Source organism: Macaca nemestrina, chromosome 1 (genome assembly GCF_043159975.1).
Source record: "Macaca nemestrina isolate mMacNem1 chromosome 1, mMacNem.hap1, whole genome shotgun sequence".
NCBI lineage: Eukaryota > Metazoa > Chordata > Mammalia > Primates > Cercopithecidae > Macaca > Macaca nemestrina.
This window is the reverse complement of record NC_092125.1, coordinates 58,102,947-58,124,813: the sequence shown is the minus strand read 5'-3', so window position 1 is coordinate 58,124,813 and position 21,867 is coordinate 58,102,947. Positions and strand designations below refer to the sequence as shown.

At 46.3% G+C, this 21,867-nt stretch overlaps 1 protein-coding gene across 3 annotated transcripts in view; it reads right to left on the bottom strand.

Annotated features, from left to right (window-relative positions):
- The window catches only part of LOC105484682 (nuclear receptor subfamily 5 group A member 2), a 148,143-nt gene extending 127,557 nt beyond the window's left edge, over positions 1-20,586 (bottom strand). The window contains exons 1-4 of one of the 3 annotated variants that reach the window (XM_011746524.2): positions 20,295-20,586; positions 8,432-8,569; positions 4,326-4,444; positions 2,604-2,745 (exon numbers count right to left, since the gene is read on the bottom strand). In XM_011746524.2, the coding sequence (XP_011744826.1) occupies positions 2,604-2,745; positions 4,326-4,444; positions 8,432-8,569; positions 20,295-20,358 (463 nt within the window). In that variant the 5' untranslated portion in view covers positions 20,359-20,586. Of the gene's footprint in view, positions 1-2,603; positions 2,746-4,325; positions 4,445-4,988; positions 7,275-8,431; positions 8,570-20,294 lie in introns of those variants that run through there. The other 2 variants (XM_011746525.2, XM_011746526.3) reach the window with 2 other exon arrangements.
- Positions 20,587-21,867: the final 1,281 nt, after the last annotated feature.

The following is a 21,867-nucleotide window of genomic DNA, read 5'->3' as shown; positions in this document are numbered from 1 at the left end:
GGTGGGGGGAAGGAAGGAAAGGTATAAATAAGGTGCAAATTATTAGCATTCTTCAGATATTTAGAAATGTAAATCGACAAGAAGTGGTATGTGTGTGGTTGTTTTCGTTACAATAGCCCACAAAGATTTCCCAAAAAACCATGTCCTCTTTATTTATGAATTCCTTCCTCCAAGTGTGTGTTGTCATCAAAAAAATATTTTGACTACGTAGGGACATATTAACCCTTTTGTGGACTGAGAAGAGTTCATAATTTTTGTTAGACATAGAAATATTTCACATAGGCCTGGTGCAGTGGCTTACACCTGTAATCCCTGCACCTTGGGAGGCCAAGACGGGTGGATCACCTGAGGTCAGGAGTTCAAGACCACCCTGGCCAACATGATGAAACCCAGTCTCTACTAAAAATGCAAAATATTAGCCAGGCGTGGTGGTGGGTGCCTGTAATCCCACCTATTCAGGAGGCTGAGACAGGAGAATCGCTTGAACCCAGGAGGTGGAGGTTGCAGTGAGCCAAGATCACACCAATGCACTCCAGCCTGGGCAATAAGAGCGAAATTCCTGTCTCAAAAAAAAAAAAAAAGAAAAGAAAAGAAAAAGACAATAAATATTTCACATTGCTAAGAAAGAGTATCAGTTGTTCTACTAAGAGTATATGCTTTTATTATGCCAGTTCCTTATGGAAACCCAAACTGCTTTGGGGTTTTCTTTTGCGGGGGTGTGGAATTGAGTTACCCATTTTTGGATTAAATTGTGAATACTTTCCCACAAGATACCTTCCTCCCTGAAAGCCATTTTGGCTACCTTGTTGCAATTACAAAAGGGTTGGGGACATGTTCTTCTTGGAAAATCATTTTCACCTGGACTTGATGAGCCCACATCAGATGACGACCAGTTACTGCTTTTAATTTAAGTAGAATTGGACGTAATTAAAACAAACTCATTTCAGAAGCTGTCAAGACAGTCTTTGGCCACAGTGGTGTGTGGAGTCTGCGGCCATGACTAATAAGTTAGTTAGCAGTTCCCTCTAAGTCCATAGTGGCCAATGGCAATTAGACAGAAACTAGAGACCTTTGATAGCTTGTGACATATTGAACTTGCTGGAGGTTAAGTTTTTCAGCTTTTTATCTTAGGACTAGTATCACATTAAAAATTTATTGTGAATTCTAGGTATACAGAATATTGCACAAGATTATAAAGAGTTTTTCATCTGGATGATAATTTATTGAATATTCAGTTGTTTCATATCACTCCTAAGGAAGCATGAGCATGTACCACAAGTGATTTACAATTATGAAAGCTTAATTTAAAAAAAAGAAAGAAAGTTTAATTATTTAAGGTAAAGAAATGCAGCCTTATTATTTTTGTTGAAAAGGAATTCAATGACATGCAAAATCACAACATTTACTTATCTTCTGAGTCTCTTACTGCAGTAAGCATCTACCACAATATTTTGCTATTTGGGAAATAATAGTGATTGATAATAAGAAAATTAATAAGCATCAATTATTTCCTTTCATGATCTCTTAAAAATGATACTGACATTAACAGTCCTCATAATAACCAAAGTGGCTACCTCTATTCGGAAGAAGTGTGTTAGCTATTCAGCAGATTTATATGATTTTTTTTTTTTTTAGTATTTCTATCAAGTATGAGTTCCATATAACAGAAAAGTTCTAAATAAAAATAGCCTGTGCCTCATTGATCAAATAAAATGCACTCTTGTATCTAGCACCATCGGTGATATGTATCCCTTGTTATTGCTTTATTTGCAGTATATTTAATCCATGAAAAGCCAGTAGGTCAGAGGCTAGAAAGCAGCAACATACCATAGTAGTACATGAACTACAAATTATTTACAGCAGTCACATATTAACTTTACTGGCTGCCAATCTGTACATTGTAGTATAGGGTCTGCCCTTTCAACAAAGTTCAAGTGTGGTTTTTGAGGAGCCACTTTCTTGTTCTTGTCAAATCTTTGCTAATGATTTAATAGTTCATTATTTTTCATGTTTCCTGATTCTCAATTTTTTATTTTGCAGCCTCAGTCATTATCTTTTAAAAAAATACATTTCTACACTACCAAAAATATCCTACATGAGAAACTCCTTTTCACCATTAAAGGCTTTAACTCTTGCTTAAGAATCATGAAATTAGTAGTTAACACTTATGACAAGCACACCTATTTTAAAAAGGATTGAAATCAAACTTTTCCTAGGGTATCTTGATTTAAAAACTTAAAGGATATTTTACTTTTAATAGTTTTACAAATTATTCTTGTTTTCAGTTGGATTGTTTTAGTCTTATTTTCATAACCTGATCTTTTTTCCTTTTTTGTGTCAAATGAATCTGCTCCCCAAACTAAAAAAAAAGGGGGTGGGGGGGGAAAGACAACTAAAATTTTAAATTTTCTTCCTAGTAGATGTCACCATGATTAAATGAGACTCAGACTATTCTGCAGACGAAACAGAGAAAGATCTTACAGTATTGTCAGTAGTGTTAAAATGCTAGGAAAATAATGTTACCATGCTATAAGTACAATGTTGTTTTAAAGTCCATGTCGTTGGAGAGTTTTAATAGGCAGTAGTCTTTAGAAGAATCTTACCTTCTAGCTTCATTCCAACACTTAGACATTTTTGAAAACGACAGTAAGGACAACGCTTTCTCTGTGTTTTGTCAATTTGGCAGTTCTGGTTTTCTATACATGTGTACCTTTTATTATTTTGGACTGTTCGCTTAAAAAATCCCTATAAGACAGAGAAAATAGTGAGACGTATTATAAATCTAACATCCGTCTTTTCCATTGTTTCATTTTAAGAAAAGCACCAGTAAATCCTTTCATTGCACTATTTGAGCCCTTATGTGGTTCTGTGGTTTATTTTACATTTCAGCAACATCAACCTTCCCAAACTGTGCCAGGCCATGGTGGAGATTTTTCTGGTATCAGTTATATTCTTGAAGAATTAAGTCAAATCTTGGGGAGATTTGGCTACACACCATTTCATCCCAACAGTCAGAAAAAATACAATCTATATTGATCAATTTTTTTAAAAATCTGTTTTCCTATTATCCCACGTGTTCCAGATAGGGGTACTCATAAAGTTCTGGCATTGTTTTTAAGTAGTCTGATATAATTTCAGTGATAAACCATTGAAAAATGCCAGTGGAAAAAACTGAATAGCAAAACACCTCAGATTTTTTTTTTTTTTTTTTTTTTTTTTTTTGGTTAACAAATGTCAACACTGGATAGTTAAAAGCAAAAGGATGTAAAGAGTAAAATGGGAAAATGCTCATAATTCCACTGGAATACATTCAAATATAGGGACTGTTTTTAAAAAGGCAAAACTAATGGAAAGAAAAAGCATGTATCACAGATAGCTGAATTGTAGCACACAGGATATGTGCTTTCCTTATATTTTATATAAAAGAGTTAATCAAAAGTAAAATGTGTGGCTTTATAATATAATAAGAGCTTTACCAGGATAGTATTCATATTTAACCTACTCGCCACAAAGAGAAACATTCTTACTTTGTTATAGAGAATGGAGGGATTTTCCTGGTGGTGGTTTAAGTAATTGTACTGAGTTTTCCACTTAAAAACAAAAACAAACAAACAAACAAAAAACTTTGAAAACTAGTGAATACTGAATTTACTGGGAATATATTAAAAAGTTCTGAGATAAATTCTTAAAGTATAATTTATATTAACAATATAGCATATTTTACATATTAAAATCCATGTATTTAAATAGGTTATACGATATATTTGTAAAAATTATTATATTAAAAACTAAAATCTGATTTCTTGGTCTTTATGATATAAATTTCAAAAAAATCCTTAAAATTATTTTGGAATAAATCAAGATGAAATCACACAGTTGGGAATTTAGGCTTTTATGTCTGTGGATAAAAAATGTTTAGACTTGTAGCACAGAAATACTCTGAAGTTAAAATGTATTTGGGAAATACTTTGTCATATTCCCTCTCAAGAACAACGATGCTTTAAATATATATAAGTCAAGCAAAATCAATATTTAGGACCGTTAGAAATGGAAGTCTTTCTACAGCTGTATCACTTTACTACAATGAAGTATTTTAGAACCATGAGACTGGCAAAGTTTTCTAAACAGCATAAATTTCTTTGCCTTTTGAACTAAATCAGACACACACTTTTAAGAATCATCTCCCTAAGACTTTCTTTCTCCCTCTTTGTCATTTTTAGTTGAGTCTTTAAAAAGGAAGCCTAAATTTAGCTTAAAAAAAGTAATCCACTGGTTTATCTTGGTGTTGGACATTATATTTTTCAGGTAGCAATGTGTGAGCAAACCTTGCAGCTTTCACAGGTGAGGAGCCCATAATGGTACCCAGACACTTTATCTCCACACACGGGACAAAGCTCTTCCAGATCTTCATCATAGGAGTAATTCACCATTTTAAATTGAGACACTGAAACAAAAAGACAAATGTATACACATATTCAATTAATTTACATGTAGGTGTTAATCCCGCAACAGAAAGCATTTTGGTGATTGCTGGGCAAATATCACATGGTAAAATATAAAATAAAAACAATTTTTAGCAAGGTCTTACTGAACTATTTTTACAAGTAAAACATCTTTTGCCATCCATGAGCATGCACCTTATACAATTCCATGTGCCACAAACAATTCCAACTTCTTCTATTAACATTTTAAACTGACCACTTTTAAACACAAGTCTCATAACTCCACCAAGCAACAAATAGAGAAATGAATTGCATAAAGTAACAGTTTCGAATTTCTTTTAAATCCCTATGAAGTTAAGTTCCAAAATGTCACCTTCGCCTAAGGTAGAGAAACAAGCGCAGGCTTTATTCCCTCCCTCTTGAAGTGGTTTGCTGCAAGTGCACCTTGCTTACAGAGACAGCAGCACCAATTTGCAAACTGTCCGACAGAGAAACTGAAGCCCCAGAAACCCGCTTCTCAGGAGCAGCCCACTTGAACTAAACAACCTGAGGCTCCCAACGTTCAGATCTGTTAGAATAATCGAAACATTCAGTTCCGTATTGACAGTACTTTTCTATTCTGGATACTTTCATCTCCTCACGTTTGAAAATCTGTGAAAATAAAAGGAAGGAAAAAGAAAATAGAGGACGCCCGTACGGGGAAAAATACCAGAAGAGTAAAAGGCACACGGGAGGGTTTTGGTTTCAAAGTATTGAAGCCCTGTAATGAACCTCACATGTTTCCGATCATCATAGCAAAATATAAACACCTCGAGATCGCCCTGTTAAAGTTAAACAGAAATCAGGCCGCGACGACGCGCGGCTCGGCTCACTGCCGGGATCGGGTAACCGCCTTGCTCCGGACGCAGACCCGCGAAGGCGTCTTCGCAGCTGAAAAGATGACAAACTATGCACAGGAAGGGCAGTGACCAGGAGACCCCAGGAAGTGCCTGATCCGGTATTTCCCGGAGACTCCACATCCACACAGGTCAAGTATGGGAGCGCGGGGCGCGGGTGGGCGGGCACCCGCAGGTCTGCGCAGCCGGGACCGTGCCCGCATTCCCCTGGGCACTCTTCGGCCAAACCCGTGGACGCACCAGGCTCTCGCCCAGGCTCTACCTCCTGCTACCCAACGGCGCACAAACACGAAGCCGAGTTTGTTTTAAGTTAATCAGTGGCGTTTGCAGGGGGTGGGGCAGGTGGGGGATGGGAAACCCACGGCCGGACAGAAGTTTCCTCTGATTTGTTTACCAAAAAGGAAAGAGAAATAGCCCCCACCCCATCGCCAAAGTCCTCGGCCACAGTATCGCCGCAGTGATGACTTATTCTTCTGAAAATAAAGGTTTTTTTTTCTCTTTGGTTCCAGAGCGCTTCGGTCGGAAAGGGCCGTCGAGGGGGTCACTTGCAGCGCTGCGGCTCAGGACTGCGCGCAGACCCGCGGAGTTGACGCGTCTCTTCCTGGGACACAGAGCCCTAGGGTGGCGCTTACAGGGGAGTGAGTTAACCAGAGTTTGGGAAAATTTCGAGAAAAGAGGCTCCAGAGGAGGCAGGACCCTGCTTTCGTGAAATATTAATAAAGGGATGCTAGGCGCGGTCCTCCCAGCAGTACCAGCCTGAATCCCAGCTCCAAGAGACCCCCGCCTAGGGTTTTAGGAACCTGGGGGTTTGGGAAGGGCCGAGGGTTCAGAAATTCCTTTATAGCCCCTAGACATTGATCGCTCTCCTAACAATCGCGATGACAGTCTTGAGGCATGTTTTAGGAATAAGGCGAACAGCGCACTTTCCCAAGTGTGATCTTTTCTACCTCCCCTTCCCCCAACAAAGTAAACTCTAACTTTACACCAAAGGGGCACAGATAGGTAACTGCTTTCAGAGGGACTCCGTGCCTACCTCGGGGACTCGACATCGAAAAAAGACCGAGGGATGAGGTAGAAACCCTCTTGAAAAAACCCAAAGACAGAGGCCGAGTAGGGAGACGCTGCTGTGTGAGGCCTGGGCACCTTTCAGAATTTCCCAGGTGCCCTGGTGCAGCCGACGTAGGCGTTTGGGGAAGCGAACCTATCGGGGCAAAGAAGCGCCCACACTCTTCCCCAGTTTCGGTCTAGAGAAAGAACGGACGGCGGTGCCTTGGAAAGCTGGGGCCTCAGAGAGGAGCACAAAGTTCCCTTAAAGTTGGGCGCGCTGCGCTGTCCCGGGGCTAAGTTGTGAATCGTCTTTCTGGGCTCCCCCACAAGTCGGACTACGGAGGCGTCCCAGATGGGAAACAGAGCAAGCAAGAGAATGGGGTCCCCATCCCCACTGGCTCCTCCCAACAGGCAGGCCTCTAGTCTCCGACGAAGCCTTGCCCCGCGCGTCCCATGCTGATTTCGAACCATAGGCTGAGGGAGTGGCGACTTCTGAGCCCAGGCACCAAAGAAAAACTACTTCTCTGGTTTGGGGGCAGTAGGTAGTGTGTACAGAAGACCCCTCTCGAACTTTCCAAAGAAAACGTTACCAATAATATTTCTCTCTCCGCTCTCAAAATAAGCCTCTGGTTTCTCCCGCCAGAACAAGAAGCAGAAACTTCCCTTTTGGAGCCAAGAACCGTGCCGGCCTCACCCAGCGACCCCAAGGGTAGGCGCTCTCCAGAGCTGCCGGCTGAGGCCCCCAGCTCAGCCTCCCGGCGCCACTTCCCCGATGCCTCACACTAAGCTGGAATTCCAGGTGCCCAGAAGAAAGCCTGCTTTGGACCAGCCGGGTTCCCATAGCAGCCAGACCCACAGGTCAGCCTCTGGGGCCTCAGCTCCCGGGGACTCTCACAGCCCTACCTAGAGGCCTGGAGAGACCCCAGGATGACCGATGGGGTAACGGATCACACCCGCACGGCGCACGCCCTCCAGCTACGTATTTTCCCCTCCGCAGTAGGGCGACAACAGGTCCCCGGGCCTGAGCGCCCGGGCGCGCCGCCCACTCAGCACCGCAGAGTGCACAGCCCTGAACTCTGCTCTCAACACCTCCCAGCCCTTTCAAGTTCGCGCAAGGGGATGGCAGGAAGCGTTCCGGGATCACAGGCCCGCCGGCCCGCACATCCTGCACCCTGGAAGGGGCGAGGATGGAAGAGCACCGGTGACTTTTCCTAGCATTGTTCCCTCCCCGGCCCAGAGCAAATGAGATAAACTTCTGAAGGGCTTAATACAAGCCAGATCTAGAGTTGCTATTTTGGAATGCGGAGAAAATATAGCCAGCGGGATTTGTTTTTTGTTGGCAATCAAGAGCTGGGAAAACGAATGGGACTTCCATATTTTCAGATTTCAGATTTTAAAAAGGGGCAATAAACGAACCACTGCCCACCCCCCCCCCAACTCACTCAGCACTACGAGTACAGGGGATGGGGTTGGGGTAACTTGTTCCCTTCATTTCTGCCAGCAGTTTTGAATTGTCCAAATCCGAGCTGGCTACGGGTGCCTCCTGGGCTTTTGGGGTGGTCACATGCATTCTAATACCGATAAGACAATCCTTTCGGGGGTCACCTCTTTCTGTAGTTGACTCTCCTAGACTGGGTCGCCTCCCTCCACACAAGAGTACTGGTTGAAGTACCACACAAACCAATTCCAATGACGGAGAACCTCTTCGGGCGTCCAGTGAGCCGTTCCATTTCTTAGAATGATATTACTATTCTAAAGTACCTTTAGCCTGAAGCTGCCCTGCTTGGGTTGCCATAGAGCTGGAAGCCTCTCTTTCCTTAATTAGAAGCGGCCAATTAGACGTTGCTTGGACAAACCTCTGCCCCACATTGTTCAAGAGCCATAAACTTTTATGCCTGCACCTGGGGAGGGGGCTTGACTCCTGCGCCTGCAAGCGCCCAGCGGGGCTACTCCCGCGCCCGCGCGGGGCGGGAGGCTGAAGCCTGCAGGGCGAGCCCGGGGTTGGGGAAGCCGCGGGAGCCGGAGCGCCGCGCGGCGCCTCCTTACCTTGCATGTTTTCCGGCATCTGGCCCTGTTCCCCATGCGATCGAGCCAGTCCCAGGGCTTCCGTCTCCACTTTGGGCAGCATGACAAGGCGACCACGGGCGGGGACGGGGGATCCGTGTCGGTCCGGAAGCCCAGCACCTGGACACGGGCAGCACGGATTCAACTCCGGCGAAAAGAAGGAAGGCGCGACCGAGGTGCCCGCTCACCCAACACTCTCGCCTCGCCAGAGCGTGCCTCCGCCTCCTCGGGGCTGCCGGGCAGGACCTCTGAGCCCTGTCGGGTCTCACAGCTCCGGAGCCGCCCCCGAGCTGCGAGGAGGAGGTCGGGGTTAAGAAAGGAGGCGAGGAAGACAGCTTCCCGGCACTCTGGCTCGGCTCCGCAAGGGCGCAGGCGGCGGCGGTGGCGAGGACGCAGCTGCCCGGGGCGCGGAGCGGTGAACCGCCGAGCTCCCGGCGGGCAGCGAAGGCGACCGCGGGGCTGCTATTGCCGCCTCGGCTGTGCCGCTGCCACTGCTCCCGGACGGCTCGGGCGACTCCTTCCCCTCCCTCCACCGCCCGCTGGCTCTGGATCGGCAGGGGTCTCTCTCCTCTTTCTCTCGCCTCCCTTCTCTCTCCCCTCCTCTCCGCCCCTTCCCCCTATCACTCTCTGCCTCCCTCTCGCTCACTATCGCCAAGTGTGGAGTTGTGAAGTTCCAACCTCCCTCTCCTGCCTGGTCCACTCCCCGCGCGGGTCCGAGAACGGCCCTTCCCAGCCCCGAGGGTGACGGTGCTGGGAAGGACGGGGGGAAGACGAGGGGGAGAAGGAGGTAAGTGGGGCCAGGGGTAGGGGAAAGGCTGGATTGAGGGGTGAAGACAGTGAATGGGGACGCGGGTTCCGGACTCAGGTCGGACCCTAGCCGCCAGCCAATAAGGATGAGGCTCAGGCTCCAGTCCCCCGGCCTGCCCCAACCTCTTCACCCCGCCTCGCCCCCTCCCACCCCACCCTGGCCCGGGGCGGGGGGGATGTAAATGCAGCCGGGTCTTACAGCTAGTCAGAAGCGACCTCTGTCTGAGCGTGGCGGAGAAGGAGAAGCAGCCAGAGCGGCAATTTCCTCCAGCTGAGGGGAAGCAAGAAGGGATGGGGGCGCGTGTGGGCGTGTGCCCTAGCTAGTGTGTCGGATGAGGAGATGAAGGGGAGTTAAACGCCCATTTAAATCACTGAAAGGAGAAAATTCAGCTGACCGTTCTTACGTGCAGAGTTGGTCCGCGGTCAAGGGTCCTCCAGCTTCAACTCCCCAGGGCACTGAGACCCTGGAGAGGCGACACGTGGGCCCCGGCGCCCTGAAGGGGCCGAGGGTCCTGGCTCAATGAGAGGCGGGCCACAAGCCAAGAGCTCACTCATTAGAATTAGAGGAAGGGGCAGCCACTCCTATTTCCCCAGCCTGCGCCCTAGTCCCTTCGCTTACTTTTAAAAGACCCTGGACTGGAGCCCAAGATCATCTAAGCGACAGACTTTCCAGTTTTAGTGACCTGTGTTTCCACACAGAATACAAGGATCAGTCCAGGCTGTACTTTTTCATTCTGTTGTCTGATGGGACCATCCACTTGAGGCCGAGGCCCAGCATTTAAAAAATGTTTTGAAGAACCATCTGTTATGCAAGCTCTTCGACCACCAGCCCAGCCGCATTTTCAAAGTTTTCAGATCTCCTCCCAACAAGATGAAAAACATTCTTTCCAGCCTCCTGACTGCATGCGAAATGCCTCATATTCAGGGTCTGCTGTGCAACGAAGTAATTATCAGAGTCCACCCACAAGGGGGTGAATTTGAATCTCAAAAGATCTAAGTTTATTCTATTTGAATGGTATAGAGATTACACATTGAAACTGCTCAGTCCGGTATTTGGTGAATTGGAAATTATTTCAATCTTTGCAGTGCATAATTTATATAAAATGGGTTGTTTATCACCCACTCACACCTGGCAATTCAGGTACTACTGACTCTCTTAACTGATTTGTCATTTTGCTCTTCAGTATATATTCAGGATCAAAGTTATTTAGGCTTCAGCTTTAGTAGCAACTTCAGGTTTCATGGAAACGTTTAAACTTATGAAGGCCTGTCCATTAGTTTGTATGGAGAAGTGGGCTGAAGTTGCCAAAAGCTCCAATTTTCATGATAGTATCAAGTATCACTGTCACCACATTTCAGTATTCCTGGTTGTTTTAAATATCACTGAGAACTAAGAAAATAAAGAAAGGGAGTTAGTTTCAGGGCTTATTGCAGTGGTTGCCCTGCTTTGCTTGTGAACTCTGAAAATCAGTTTATTTCAAAGCCTTAATTAAGAAGAACTTCCTCCTACAGCAGTTCGAAGAATTTATGGGGGCACTTATGATACAGCACCTTTCCGAGATCCTAGCCTGGCAAGCATGCAGGACTCTAGACCCTTGGTCCTAGAGGAAGCCTCCAACCCTGTGTGTGATGGTGATTTCACCTCTGCTTGGTGAAGCAGGGGGAAGTTAGGAGAATTGAAAGAAGTTGAAAAAGGGTCTGACAGGACCTTGAAATTGTAGTGTATCAAGAAACCCTGCCTTGACTTGAGGCTGAGACTGAGGCTGAGGCTGATCTAGTGAGGCAAGCTTTGTGACCATGCTCATAACGCCAGCTGCCAGGGCCAGAAGGGACTTGCTTAGGCCACACTAGCGACTTCTCGGTCCATGCCAGTGTACCCTCCCACCACATCCCCGAAAGATGGAGAGTGGTGGTGGCAAAAGGCCAGCTGGCACTCATTTATCTCTCCACAGGTAGACTTTCCAGGAAAGAAAAATCCTCACAAAATGGGAGGGGTGCGGGAGGGAATAGTGGCTGGGGACGGGGTTTTAAAAATCCATGCTTTAAAAAAATTCACGGAGGAACTTGTATCACGGAGGGAAGCCCTTTCCTTTGCTTTGAAAGTCTAGTCCAGGCCGACACCTAAGCGTAGCAGCGAACTGGAGGGGGAATGAAAGAGCAGAAAGTCTCAAGCGAGAGAAAACGGCCTTTCCTAAGAACCAAGTGAACTCCTAGCTCAGAAGCCTAAGCCTTCGGCGCTCCAGGCCTCCACCCCGACGACGGGAAATGCTCCCTGGGGGCAACCCTATTTCAGATCCCCTGGAAGGATGTCAAGATCCCCTCCAGCAGTGGACGAGGCAAGGAATGTTCCACAGGAATTGATTCTTGCCAGAGACCTGAGGGCACACAAACCTTCCTCAGGTACCTCCGCCAGGGATTTAAGGAAGCAGCGGGGTCTCCACCTGGAGGCAGATGCAGAGGAAGGGGAGGCAGCACCAGACTTCCAGCGTCAAGCTCATTACTGCCCTCCAAGTGCACCCTTTCTTAGCCCTCAGAACTCCCTCCTCCTTCCGAGCACTCACTCTGGTCCTTTGACCCTTCAATTCTGCTGGGCGAGGGACCCCTATTGAAGCCGGGGACCCGCTAGCTCAGTGACCTTGGATGGGCCTGGGCGTCCCCTAGAAAGCCCTCTCCGAAAGGAAGTTGTGGGAGGAGGAACCCGAGTTCGCGGAGTCTAAGATGGGATACTTGGGAATGGTTCTGGGTTCCCGAGGCCGCAGTGTGAAGACAGCCAAGTGGCTGCGGGAAGGGAAAGCAGTTGAGATGTAAGTAGGTGGAACGGGGTCTGTGTGGTCTAAACGCCGGCGCCAGCGGTGGTCTGGACCTACCCATAAATGCACCTATCGCGGGCGGACAGACGCATCTCATCCTCCGTCAGGGACATCTTAGCAACTGCCACTCTACCTGTTAGTGGAAGCACATTTAGGAACCCACCCCGTACTTGCCGCTGCGGGAATTGTAACTGGTGGCGGAGACCAGAGACTAGAACCCGGGAGGTCTGGGAGTCGGTGGTGGGACCGGGGGACAGCTCTGCTCAACTACCTTGTGCGTTCTCAATTTCTTTGCACTCCCTCTGTCAACTTCTGGCAAACTTCTCTCCTTTCCCCCCACCTCCCCTCTACCTCCTTCTTTCCGACAAGACTGGTCTCCAGGGCTCGCCCTTCCGGATTCTGACTTTGTCTTGAAGTGTTGATTGACGGTTGCAATTACGAAGGATGATGGCTCGGGGAGGCTCCCGCAACCTTGATGAGCCCGAGAAGCGCAGTCCTAGCATATTTTATCCACGCTCGGCGTTACGGGGCCGTGCGCGCCCCATTCACCCAGCTGGCTGGAGCTGAGGATGTCTCGCACTCCCCACTCGCGAGGATGCAACTGCCTGCCCTCCTCCCCACCTCCTCCTTCCCTTGGTTCAGCACCGCATTTCGGAGCGCGAGCTGGGAGCAATCAGCTCTACCTGACATGGGAAGTGTTGGTCGGCCCCCGCGCGCTTGACCCGTGCGGGCTACAAAGGAAAAAAAATAATCGGGATCTTCAGGAGCGGTTCAGGTTTCCTGGGCTCGCAAAAGGTGTGGCAGACACACCTTTCCCGCGCGCCTGGGTAGATGACCCACCCAAACTCGTACAAAACTTGCAAAACCTTCCTCCTTGGAAACAATTTCTCCCGTCTACTCTTCCATTCCCACTTTTTGGTGCTTTTTAAGAAACCAGGACAACTACTTTTTTCGTCCCACCTATCTACTTTTTAGACCCCAGAATAAGTCTAGGTTCTTTTCAGGTCTCCGTTACCAGGCCGGGATAGCCCAAGGGGGAAGAGGAGCAAGTTTATCAGCCTACGGAAACTCCGGGTCTGCCTAATTTTTCCGCCGCTCCCAGCCGAAAAGCCCATCAGAAGTCGCTTTTGCCTTTCTCTGAAAAGTTTAGCCAGAACTCCGGTTTCATTCCTGGGCTCAGAGGGCTGGGCTACCCGCCCACGCCCGTAGGCTCCACCCGCCCGCATCCCGAGCGCTTTGTATTAAAAAGAGACGGGTTAAATTTCAGTACAGCCAAAGTAATTACCAGGGATCGTCGTGTTGACCGAAGCTTTAAAAAAGCAAACGTGAATAGGTGAGTAGTCGTGCCTCGTTTAAAAAAAAAAAGCCTTTCTGCTGCACGTGTAAATAACTACTTAAGACGTCAACATCAGCCCCTAGAGCAGGAGGATGGCGATTGATTCACAATCACTATGAGAATATCTTGATCTGGCGTGGCGCGGTTTTTATCGCTGAGGAAAACGAAAGCCAAAGCAATTATCTGGGTAATCCAACCTACCCCACCCACCCCCCAGGCAACCTCCCACCCTTGCCCCAAAGGAAAGGAGGGGTTTTTGGAGAGTTTGGCCTGGATATCGGAATCTACGGCTCTTTGTATGAAAAGAGTTCACTGAAGAACCTTTTCACTTATTTTCTTTGCAGCATGTTGTCCCAAACCAAGGGTCCTGGCGCGCCCCACCAGGGTATAGTCGATTCCCTCAGAAGAGTGTAACAGGGAGATCTGGTCTTGAGAAAAGAGCGGGGCAGGGGAAATAATCTTGGGTAGGTGGTCCAGTCTAATCTATCTCTTCCTCTCTGTAATTGAAATGGAAATTTGAGCCAGCTCCAGTTCAAAACTATTGAGACTCCATCCATTGGAACCAATCCTGTCCAGCCTGGGGGCCAACAGAACGACGATCCCGGCGCTAGCAGGCCACAAAGCACCTTGTGAAACTAGCTGAACACGTGAAGTTGCCTCCTTTACACCCTCTCCTCCGCCTCAACCTGGGTCAGGAACAAAATCCTTAGCACGAGATTATTCTAGGCTGCCATTTAAATGTATCCGGCGATACTGGAAACTTCTTGATGGAAGGGGTAACGTCCTGCATTGCTTCAGAATTCCTTGGCTTTTGCAGCGAGGGGATGAATCCAACCAAACTTCTTCCTTCAGAAAAGCCCCTGCCTGAGCTACGAGCTTCTGATTCTTAACGTCAAAGAGTGCAGGGACCGCAGGGTGCGGGGTCCAGCAATTTGGATCTCACTTGGTTAACAAAGAAAATGGGAGCTTGGAAAGGCAAGACTTAACAGTGGTACGGTCACACTCAAGCATGGAGCGTGGAACTAGGGAAAGTGTTACGGTCTGGGCAGTTACAGAGGTTGCACAATTAGAAGGGGGTGGGCTCTTCCAACATGGAGATAACTTTTGCGATTAAGAGATGGCGTACAGTGTGTGCCAAGGCTTGAGAGAGATTCACTTGTTTTCTCCGGAGTTTCTTGTCTGGAAACTGGGAAGTTGATTCCAGGACCAAGCAGTGGATTCCGACCAATTTTCTTTCCATTCCTGTAGAGGCCGCTGGAGCAGGTGAAGCTTGCAGGGGGCCGGGAAGCAGAGGCTGCAGGCATCCAAACCCTGAGCAAGGAATCCAGCACTTACCGTGAAAAATGCTACCATGGGTGTGGGACTAGCCTATCTCGCTGCAGGAGGCACAGCTAGGTTTGTCAAAAGTGCTTTTTTTTTTTTAAATTGACACCTAAATTGTCTTTCCCTATCCCCTTCTTTCATGGGACAACAGTATGTTTGTTTATGCTATCTAATTCAGTCACTCAATTTGAGTGATTTCCCTGCCCTCCTCATACCCACTGACTCTATAACAAGTACATGCTCTGAATTTCCTCTCAGTTCCTTCTCACCGTCTGTTGGCAGCCCTGCGAGTTGCTACCATACACCACAAATTCACAAGCTAAACTTCATCCAAACTCCAGAGATCCTTTCCAGGAAACTCCAGAGTAGGGGACCAGAAGTGCCTTCATGCCACCCCACTCAAATCTCAGTCCTCCCAGATGCGATTTCCACTCTGCTCTCCATACACTACTCCCTATGCCACCCTTCTGAATTCTAGAAGGATCCAAATCTGATTTCTACTGTAGAATGGAAAGGAAGATTAAAAAGCCACTTATAAATGTGTTTCTTAAGCTCGAAATGTCTCTTGGAGGAAAGTTTACATAGACCAACATTGTATTAAATCATAATTCCTTTATATCAACAAGAACAAGTAGTTACTACCTTGGAGAAAGAGTATGTATTTCAGAATATTTCTTGGGCTCTGTTTACAGTTCATTCTCTTGACAAGCTGAGTAAATTACTTGACCTCTGATTCCATTCTTTAAATCAGTAAAATTGGGTTAACAAAGTAAGCTTTATAGTTAAATGAGATAGTGCCAGGAAAGAAATATACTATGCTGGAGATACACACACACACACACACACACACACACACACACACACACATATATCTCAGTTCCCCTTTGTCCTGCTTTCCCCTTAGCTTCACTCAAACTCATCATTCTGTAAGAAAACTAAAAAGGGAATCACTAACCATTCTAGGACCACCTTCCAGTGGGATGTGCTTGTTAACTTGATTGTCTTGCAGGACTTGACAAAGTCCTTGGAGACAATTACATTTATCACCAGATAAAACTGCTCATGTAAGTGCTCATGGTCATCTGCATTCAGGTTATTTGGTGTTTAAAAGTTAAACTCCAAATATCTTTTCTTACTTAGCAACCACACGAAAACATACATAACAGCTTCCCAAAAGACTAAAGAAGAGGCAACCTTTATCAACTGGCCTGGTCAGTTTTAGTTCACATGGTTTTCTCAAGCTTGACCTCTCCAGATCATATTGGTCATATTTCAACTCTTCCCCAGGGCCTCCCCAGAGCACAATGCCCTCCAAACTCCTGAAGTTCCTTGAAGCTAACTGGATTTATCTGAGAAGTGTCTTCCAATAAGGTGAAGCGTGAGGAAGTGCAACTCAAAGAACTAGCTTTATCCTAAGGTAGACTCTAGACCTGTAGAGTGAAGTTGTCTTGCCTGCCTAGTGCATCCCTGGGGGTGGGGATTGGGTTGGCCTGTAGGTGGAAGTCTGACAACATGCCCTTCTCTAGCTCAGCTCATGTTCAAGGCTGAATCCAAGATAATCCTAGACATTGTGTCTGGTGGAGGGGTCAAGTAAAGGAGAGAAGCATTAACAAGCCTCTGTTCTCCGTTCCTCTATAAATCTCTCTTGGTTTATTAGAAGAGGTGTTAAAGATGCTGGGTGCAGTGGCTCACGCCTGTAATCCCAGCACTTTGAGAGGCCGAGGCGGGTGGATCACTTGAGGTCAGGAGTTCGAGACCAGCCTGGATAACATGGTGAAACCCCATTTCTTCTAAAAATACAAAAAATTAGCCAGGCGTGGTGGCATGCACCTGTAATCCCAGCTGCTCGGGAGGCTGAAGCAGGAGAATTGCTTGAATCCCAGGAGGCTGAGGTTGCAGTGAGCCAAGATCATGCCATTGCACTCCAGCTTGGGCAACAAGAGTGAAACTATGCCTCAAAAAAAAAAAAAAAATCCTTTTTTTTTTTTGAGATAGGGTCTCACTTTGTTACCCAGGCTGGAGTTCAAGGCATAATCACAGCATCCTCGACCTCCCTGGCTCAAGTGATCTTCCCACCTCCACCCCCAAGCCCTAGTCACTGGGACTACAGACACATGCCACCACAACCACACACAGCTAATTTTTTTTTTTTTTTGTAGAGACTGGTTCTATGTTGCCTAGGCTGGTCTCGATCTCCTGGGCTCAAGTGATACTCCAGCCTCAGTCTCCCAAAGTGTTGGGATTACCAGTTTGAGACACTGTGCCTGGCCTAAGAACTCTTTTAACTCTGGTCACAACCTGCGGATCCAGGCCAGAAAAGAGGAATCTGAGAAGTGCTGTTTTGGAGATGGGCTGGGGCATGGAAAGAAGGGAGGCTCCGGAGTTTAGCTTCCCAGAAGAAACTGGCAGCCTAAGCCCGAGCTGCGAGAATCAGAACATGGGCTTGGGTGGTTAGCATTCTAAATAAAGCTGGCTGGAGGTTAGGGTGACATAACGGCTATCACACTTTCCACTGATGACGTCTACTTTCAGAGATCCTTATGAGCGCAGAGCTTGGTGGAGGTTATCACTGAAATAAAATCAGACTCAGAGTGTTCAGGGGACCAGATAGCAAGCCTCATATTACAGACTCAATACAGTGTTTGCACTGTGTATCATGTACCCCTAAGTATGCAGACATAACCTTCTGTGGATAATATGCAATATTATAATGAATGCATAAAATATTCTGCAAATGCAGTTAATTTGAAGAATTATGGAAATTTAATATGAATCAAAGCACAATATTGGGCACATTGTGGGAGTTGTCAATAAATACTTGTTTCATGTATAACATATTTCCTACCACACAGATAAGGCTCTTTTCCTAATATAGGTAAATATAAAAAGCCTCTAAAGTTAGTACTGCATATTATTCAATAGAATCATCCTATCTGGGAGAAAGAAGAAAACAGAGACGAGAAACCAAGAGTTTGACCAGCATCTCAGAGTTAGTTAACTTTAAGGGAGCAATCTAGTTATAACCTGAGCGTGCTGCTCTTACACTACATTGAATGATTATCTTGCAGGTAGGCAGAAGGAACAACTTTATCTCAATTCTGCTTTTCTATACAAGCACAGACATCTACACAAAACTTTCATGTAACCATCAGTGTGCATACAAGATGTAGTCCCTAGTTAAAAACCATAGAGTCGCTTTTTAAATAAAACGAGGCCCATTTCCTAGTACAACACAACTGAATTAAATGTAGAATTGTAAACCCTGACTGATGTCTACATACACCGGGCTCAGTTTTGTGAACGACTCAACACAACCCAACTTGCAATTTGCCATCTGAAAGCTACTCTCGAGACCCTCAGTCACTCTCTACAGCTGCACCCGTGGGTTCTTCCCAGTGGGGCTGCCCTGGGCAAATCAGAAAGACCCATTCAAAGAGCATCTCTCCTTCAGGAATCGGGTCAGGCCCTTCAATCCAACAGTTCAGTCTGATGGCTCCTCACCGCCCTCTCTTCCTCTGCCTCAGCCCTTTGGATGGCTCTGTCCAGCCATTCACCCTGGGAACGACGGTCAGCACCCTCCTGGAGGCTACGAGGTTAAACAGACGATCTCTCGGTGCCAAAGTCGCCTCGGGGTCAATAAGATGTTGCAGATGCGGACACCTCACAACCACCTGCGGGACTGCAATACCAGGAGGCGGAGGGGGTGTGCTTGAGTTGGGAAGGGGCGGGTGGCTGCGAATAAGATCCTGAAAGAGGTCTCTTTTACCGGAAACTGGAATTTTGTTATCCCGGAATCCGGCGCCCGGAAGTGCCTGCACAGGTTTAGGATGTTGGGGTAGGCTCGCTGAGGCCAGGGGAGAGCCTTCTTCGGTACTTTTCTTGAGGCTTAGTCCCCAGCAGCCTCTCATGGGCTGGACCGACAGTCCTCCGGTTCCCAGCCCTCTGCGGTGGGACGGATTCCAAAGCTGCAGGTGTTCTCTGTTTACGCTCAGCGTGTACCAGCCTCGGTTCCTTGCTATGTGAGTTGCGGGTGCGGTCGGTGGAAATACAGTTCTTCCCGGGTTGCAGAGAGAAGTGCAACAGCGTCTCCTTCCCCTACCTTACCCTCTTTAATTCACCCTTGGGGTCTGGGGGAGACAGCGGGGGATCGGCGTGTGTGGTCTCCCGACCCAGCTCAACTCTATTTTGGCAGCGGCCAGCTGGGGCTGCGCGCGGCAAGAGCCCAAGACCGCCCGCGCGGGCGCGAGCCCCCGAGCGCGCGTCCCCCGTGCGCGCTCAGTCCGCGTCTCCCGCCCGAGCGCGCTCTAGCTGCGGCCCTCGCCGCGGAGCGGGAGCTGCGCGGAGCTGCCGGGAAGGACTCCTCGCCTGCACACCGCGGCGGTTCAGACCGACGAAAAAGATGCGAAATCGTTTTGTGCTTCTCTCTCATCTTTCTTGTGCCTGTATTTTCTGTGTTATCTGCAGAACAATTGATTGTGTGTTACACCCTGCTTGCCTTCCCCGTGTTTTCTTTTTCGTAAGTATAGAACATTTTTGGTAAACATTTCCTCAAGTGATATACTTTAGGGTGTAGTTGGCCCATAAAAAAAGCAATCACTGCATTCTGTGGAGTCAGCTGACTCGGAAGGAAAAAAGAGGAAAAACTCAAGCCTGGATTTTCTTTCTTGTTACAATGGAGCTGAGACTCAGAGCTCATGACAGGCCCCTGCAAATTCGGAGGGAAGTTCCAGTCCGAAAGCCTAGGAAAATGCTACCAGAAAAGACACAGGTCCTTCAAAAACGGGGGTAAAGGCAGAAGGGCATGACTTCCAACAGACAATTACAGACCACTGAGAATCACTTCCCTTTAGTCCTTTACTTTTAGGATTAATTGAATGTAGTCTTGCTATAAAATTCACAAGTTTGTAACTCTATTTTTTAAATGAAAAGTAGCTTTATGTACTTATTTCTGTTTGTAAAAACAAAATATACTAATTGTTGCAAAAAAAAAAAAAACAGTAGCTCTTAACTTCAAATCCTTTATTAGTGATGGTCTAGTTTTTTGGGTTTTATTTTTTGGCGGGGGGGCATGGCTTTCATTCCCCAGGAAGATAAAATGAAAAGTTTTTACAGTATAAGCAGAGAATGAGACACCATACTTTTGTGTGGGTTGAAAAGTAACAAATACTTGACAGCTATCTGTTAAAGTTTGATCAGTGATCAGTCAATATGATTAACTTGTTTCAAATTGTTCAAATTTTAGCTTATTATTTCTGATTAAAATTATCAGCAAATATTAAAGTTGAAATTGTTAAATTATAAATTATATTTTCTCGCTGTTTAGGCTAATAGAATGCCACCAGTAAACACTAGATATAATGAATAATATTCATATGTTGAAATATTCATTTGCTTTTTTTGAACTGCAAGAAAGATAAATGTGTGATACACATACATGGGCTTATTATGTGCTTTTAATAAACATAATAGGAAAAGCCATGACTTAAAATGCAAAATCCATCAATGAGATTAAATTATATGTATGTACTAGCAGAATAAATAGATGATCAATAGAGCAACTCCTACTTACCAATAGGTGTAAGTCCGTGCTTTAAAGACTCTTGTAAATCCCCAGTATCCGAATTAGAAGACATTCTTAGTGAAATTATAGGCAGTTCTTTGGCCTAAAGCAGAAATCATTGAGCAAAAGAAAAGTGCAGCTTGTCAAATTTCGTGGCCTTGGGAAGGACACATCAGACTACGGTAACCCTTAGTGAAAGTTAAGAAAAAGCAAAGGGAAAAAAAAATCCAGAATTCATAAAGTTACAAGCAAGTCTTTCCCTGGACTCTGTACTTTTTCCAACATTAGTGACCTGCTGTAAACCATGTATCCAGTTTCATGATGATTTCTAATCAGAAGAGTGGAAACTTTTGATAGGCTTTGACTCATCACATGACTCTATGCAGGTTGATAAGAGGACCCTGTTATAAAGTGACAGCAAAAGAGATAAGAATTCTTGCCAGATAATGGCAAAGAAATGATTAACTCAGAAGTGGAGAGGTGCTGTGCAGCACAGAGTGGAAAGTTGTAAAACTGAGGGGTCAGAAGATCAGACTTAGTGGATAAAACTACAAACCAGCTAACTAACTTAGTCTAACTAAACTTTGGCTTGTGACATACCCCTTGATGTCGTCACCTCTTTGCATAGAGGAGGACGGACATAGCTCTTCTGACCTCTGTAAATATATTTTAGATGAAAACATTGGCAGACATTAATTCTTTAAGTGATGACTACAAATGTGATCGACACTCTGAAACACTAGAGGTAGCATTTCCAAGCTTATGGTCATTTATTTATTCATGTTGTGGTCAACCAACTTTTTTATCGGGCCTATTCATTAGATGAGGAGTTAACCTTAGCTTGTTTCTACATTGGTCATATGGCTAAAACACAATCTATCTCTTTATCCCCAAAAAGTAAAACTTATGCTTTGAGATTAATGCTGGCAAACTGATGAATATGTAATAGATTTTTCATAATTATAAAGTTATTATTCTTAGGCCGGGCATGGTCACTCGCACCTGTAATCCCAGCACTTTGGGAAGCCAAGGCAGGCAGATCACCTGAGGTCAGGAGTTCAAGACCAGCCTGGCCAACATGGTGAAACCCCATCTCTACTAAAAATGCAAAAATTAGCCAGGCGTGGTGGTGCAGCCCTGTAATCCCAGCTACTTGGGAGGCTGAGGCGGGAGAATTGCTTGAACCTGGGAGGCAGAGGTTGCGGCGATCTGAGATCGTGCCACTGCACTCCAACCTGGGTGACAGAGTGAGACTCTATCTTCAAAAACAATAACAACAACAAAAAAACAAAAAATGATTTTTTTTTTTAGACAGGGTCTCACTCTGTCGCCCAGGCTGGTGTGCAGTGGCATGAACTCAGCTCACTGCAGCCTCCGCCTCCCGGGTTCAAGCAATTCTCCTGCCTCAGCCTCCCGAGTAGCTGGGATAACAGGGGCGAACCACCATGCCCGGCTAATTTTTGCATTTTTAGTAGGGACGGGTTTTCACCAGGTTGGCCAGTCTGGTCTCAAACTTCTGACCTCAGATGATCTACCCGGCCTCCCAAAGTGCTGGAATTACAGGCATGAGCCACTGCACCCA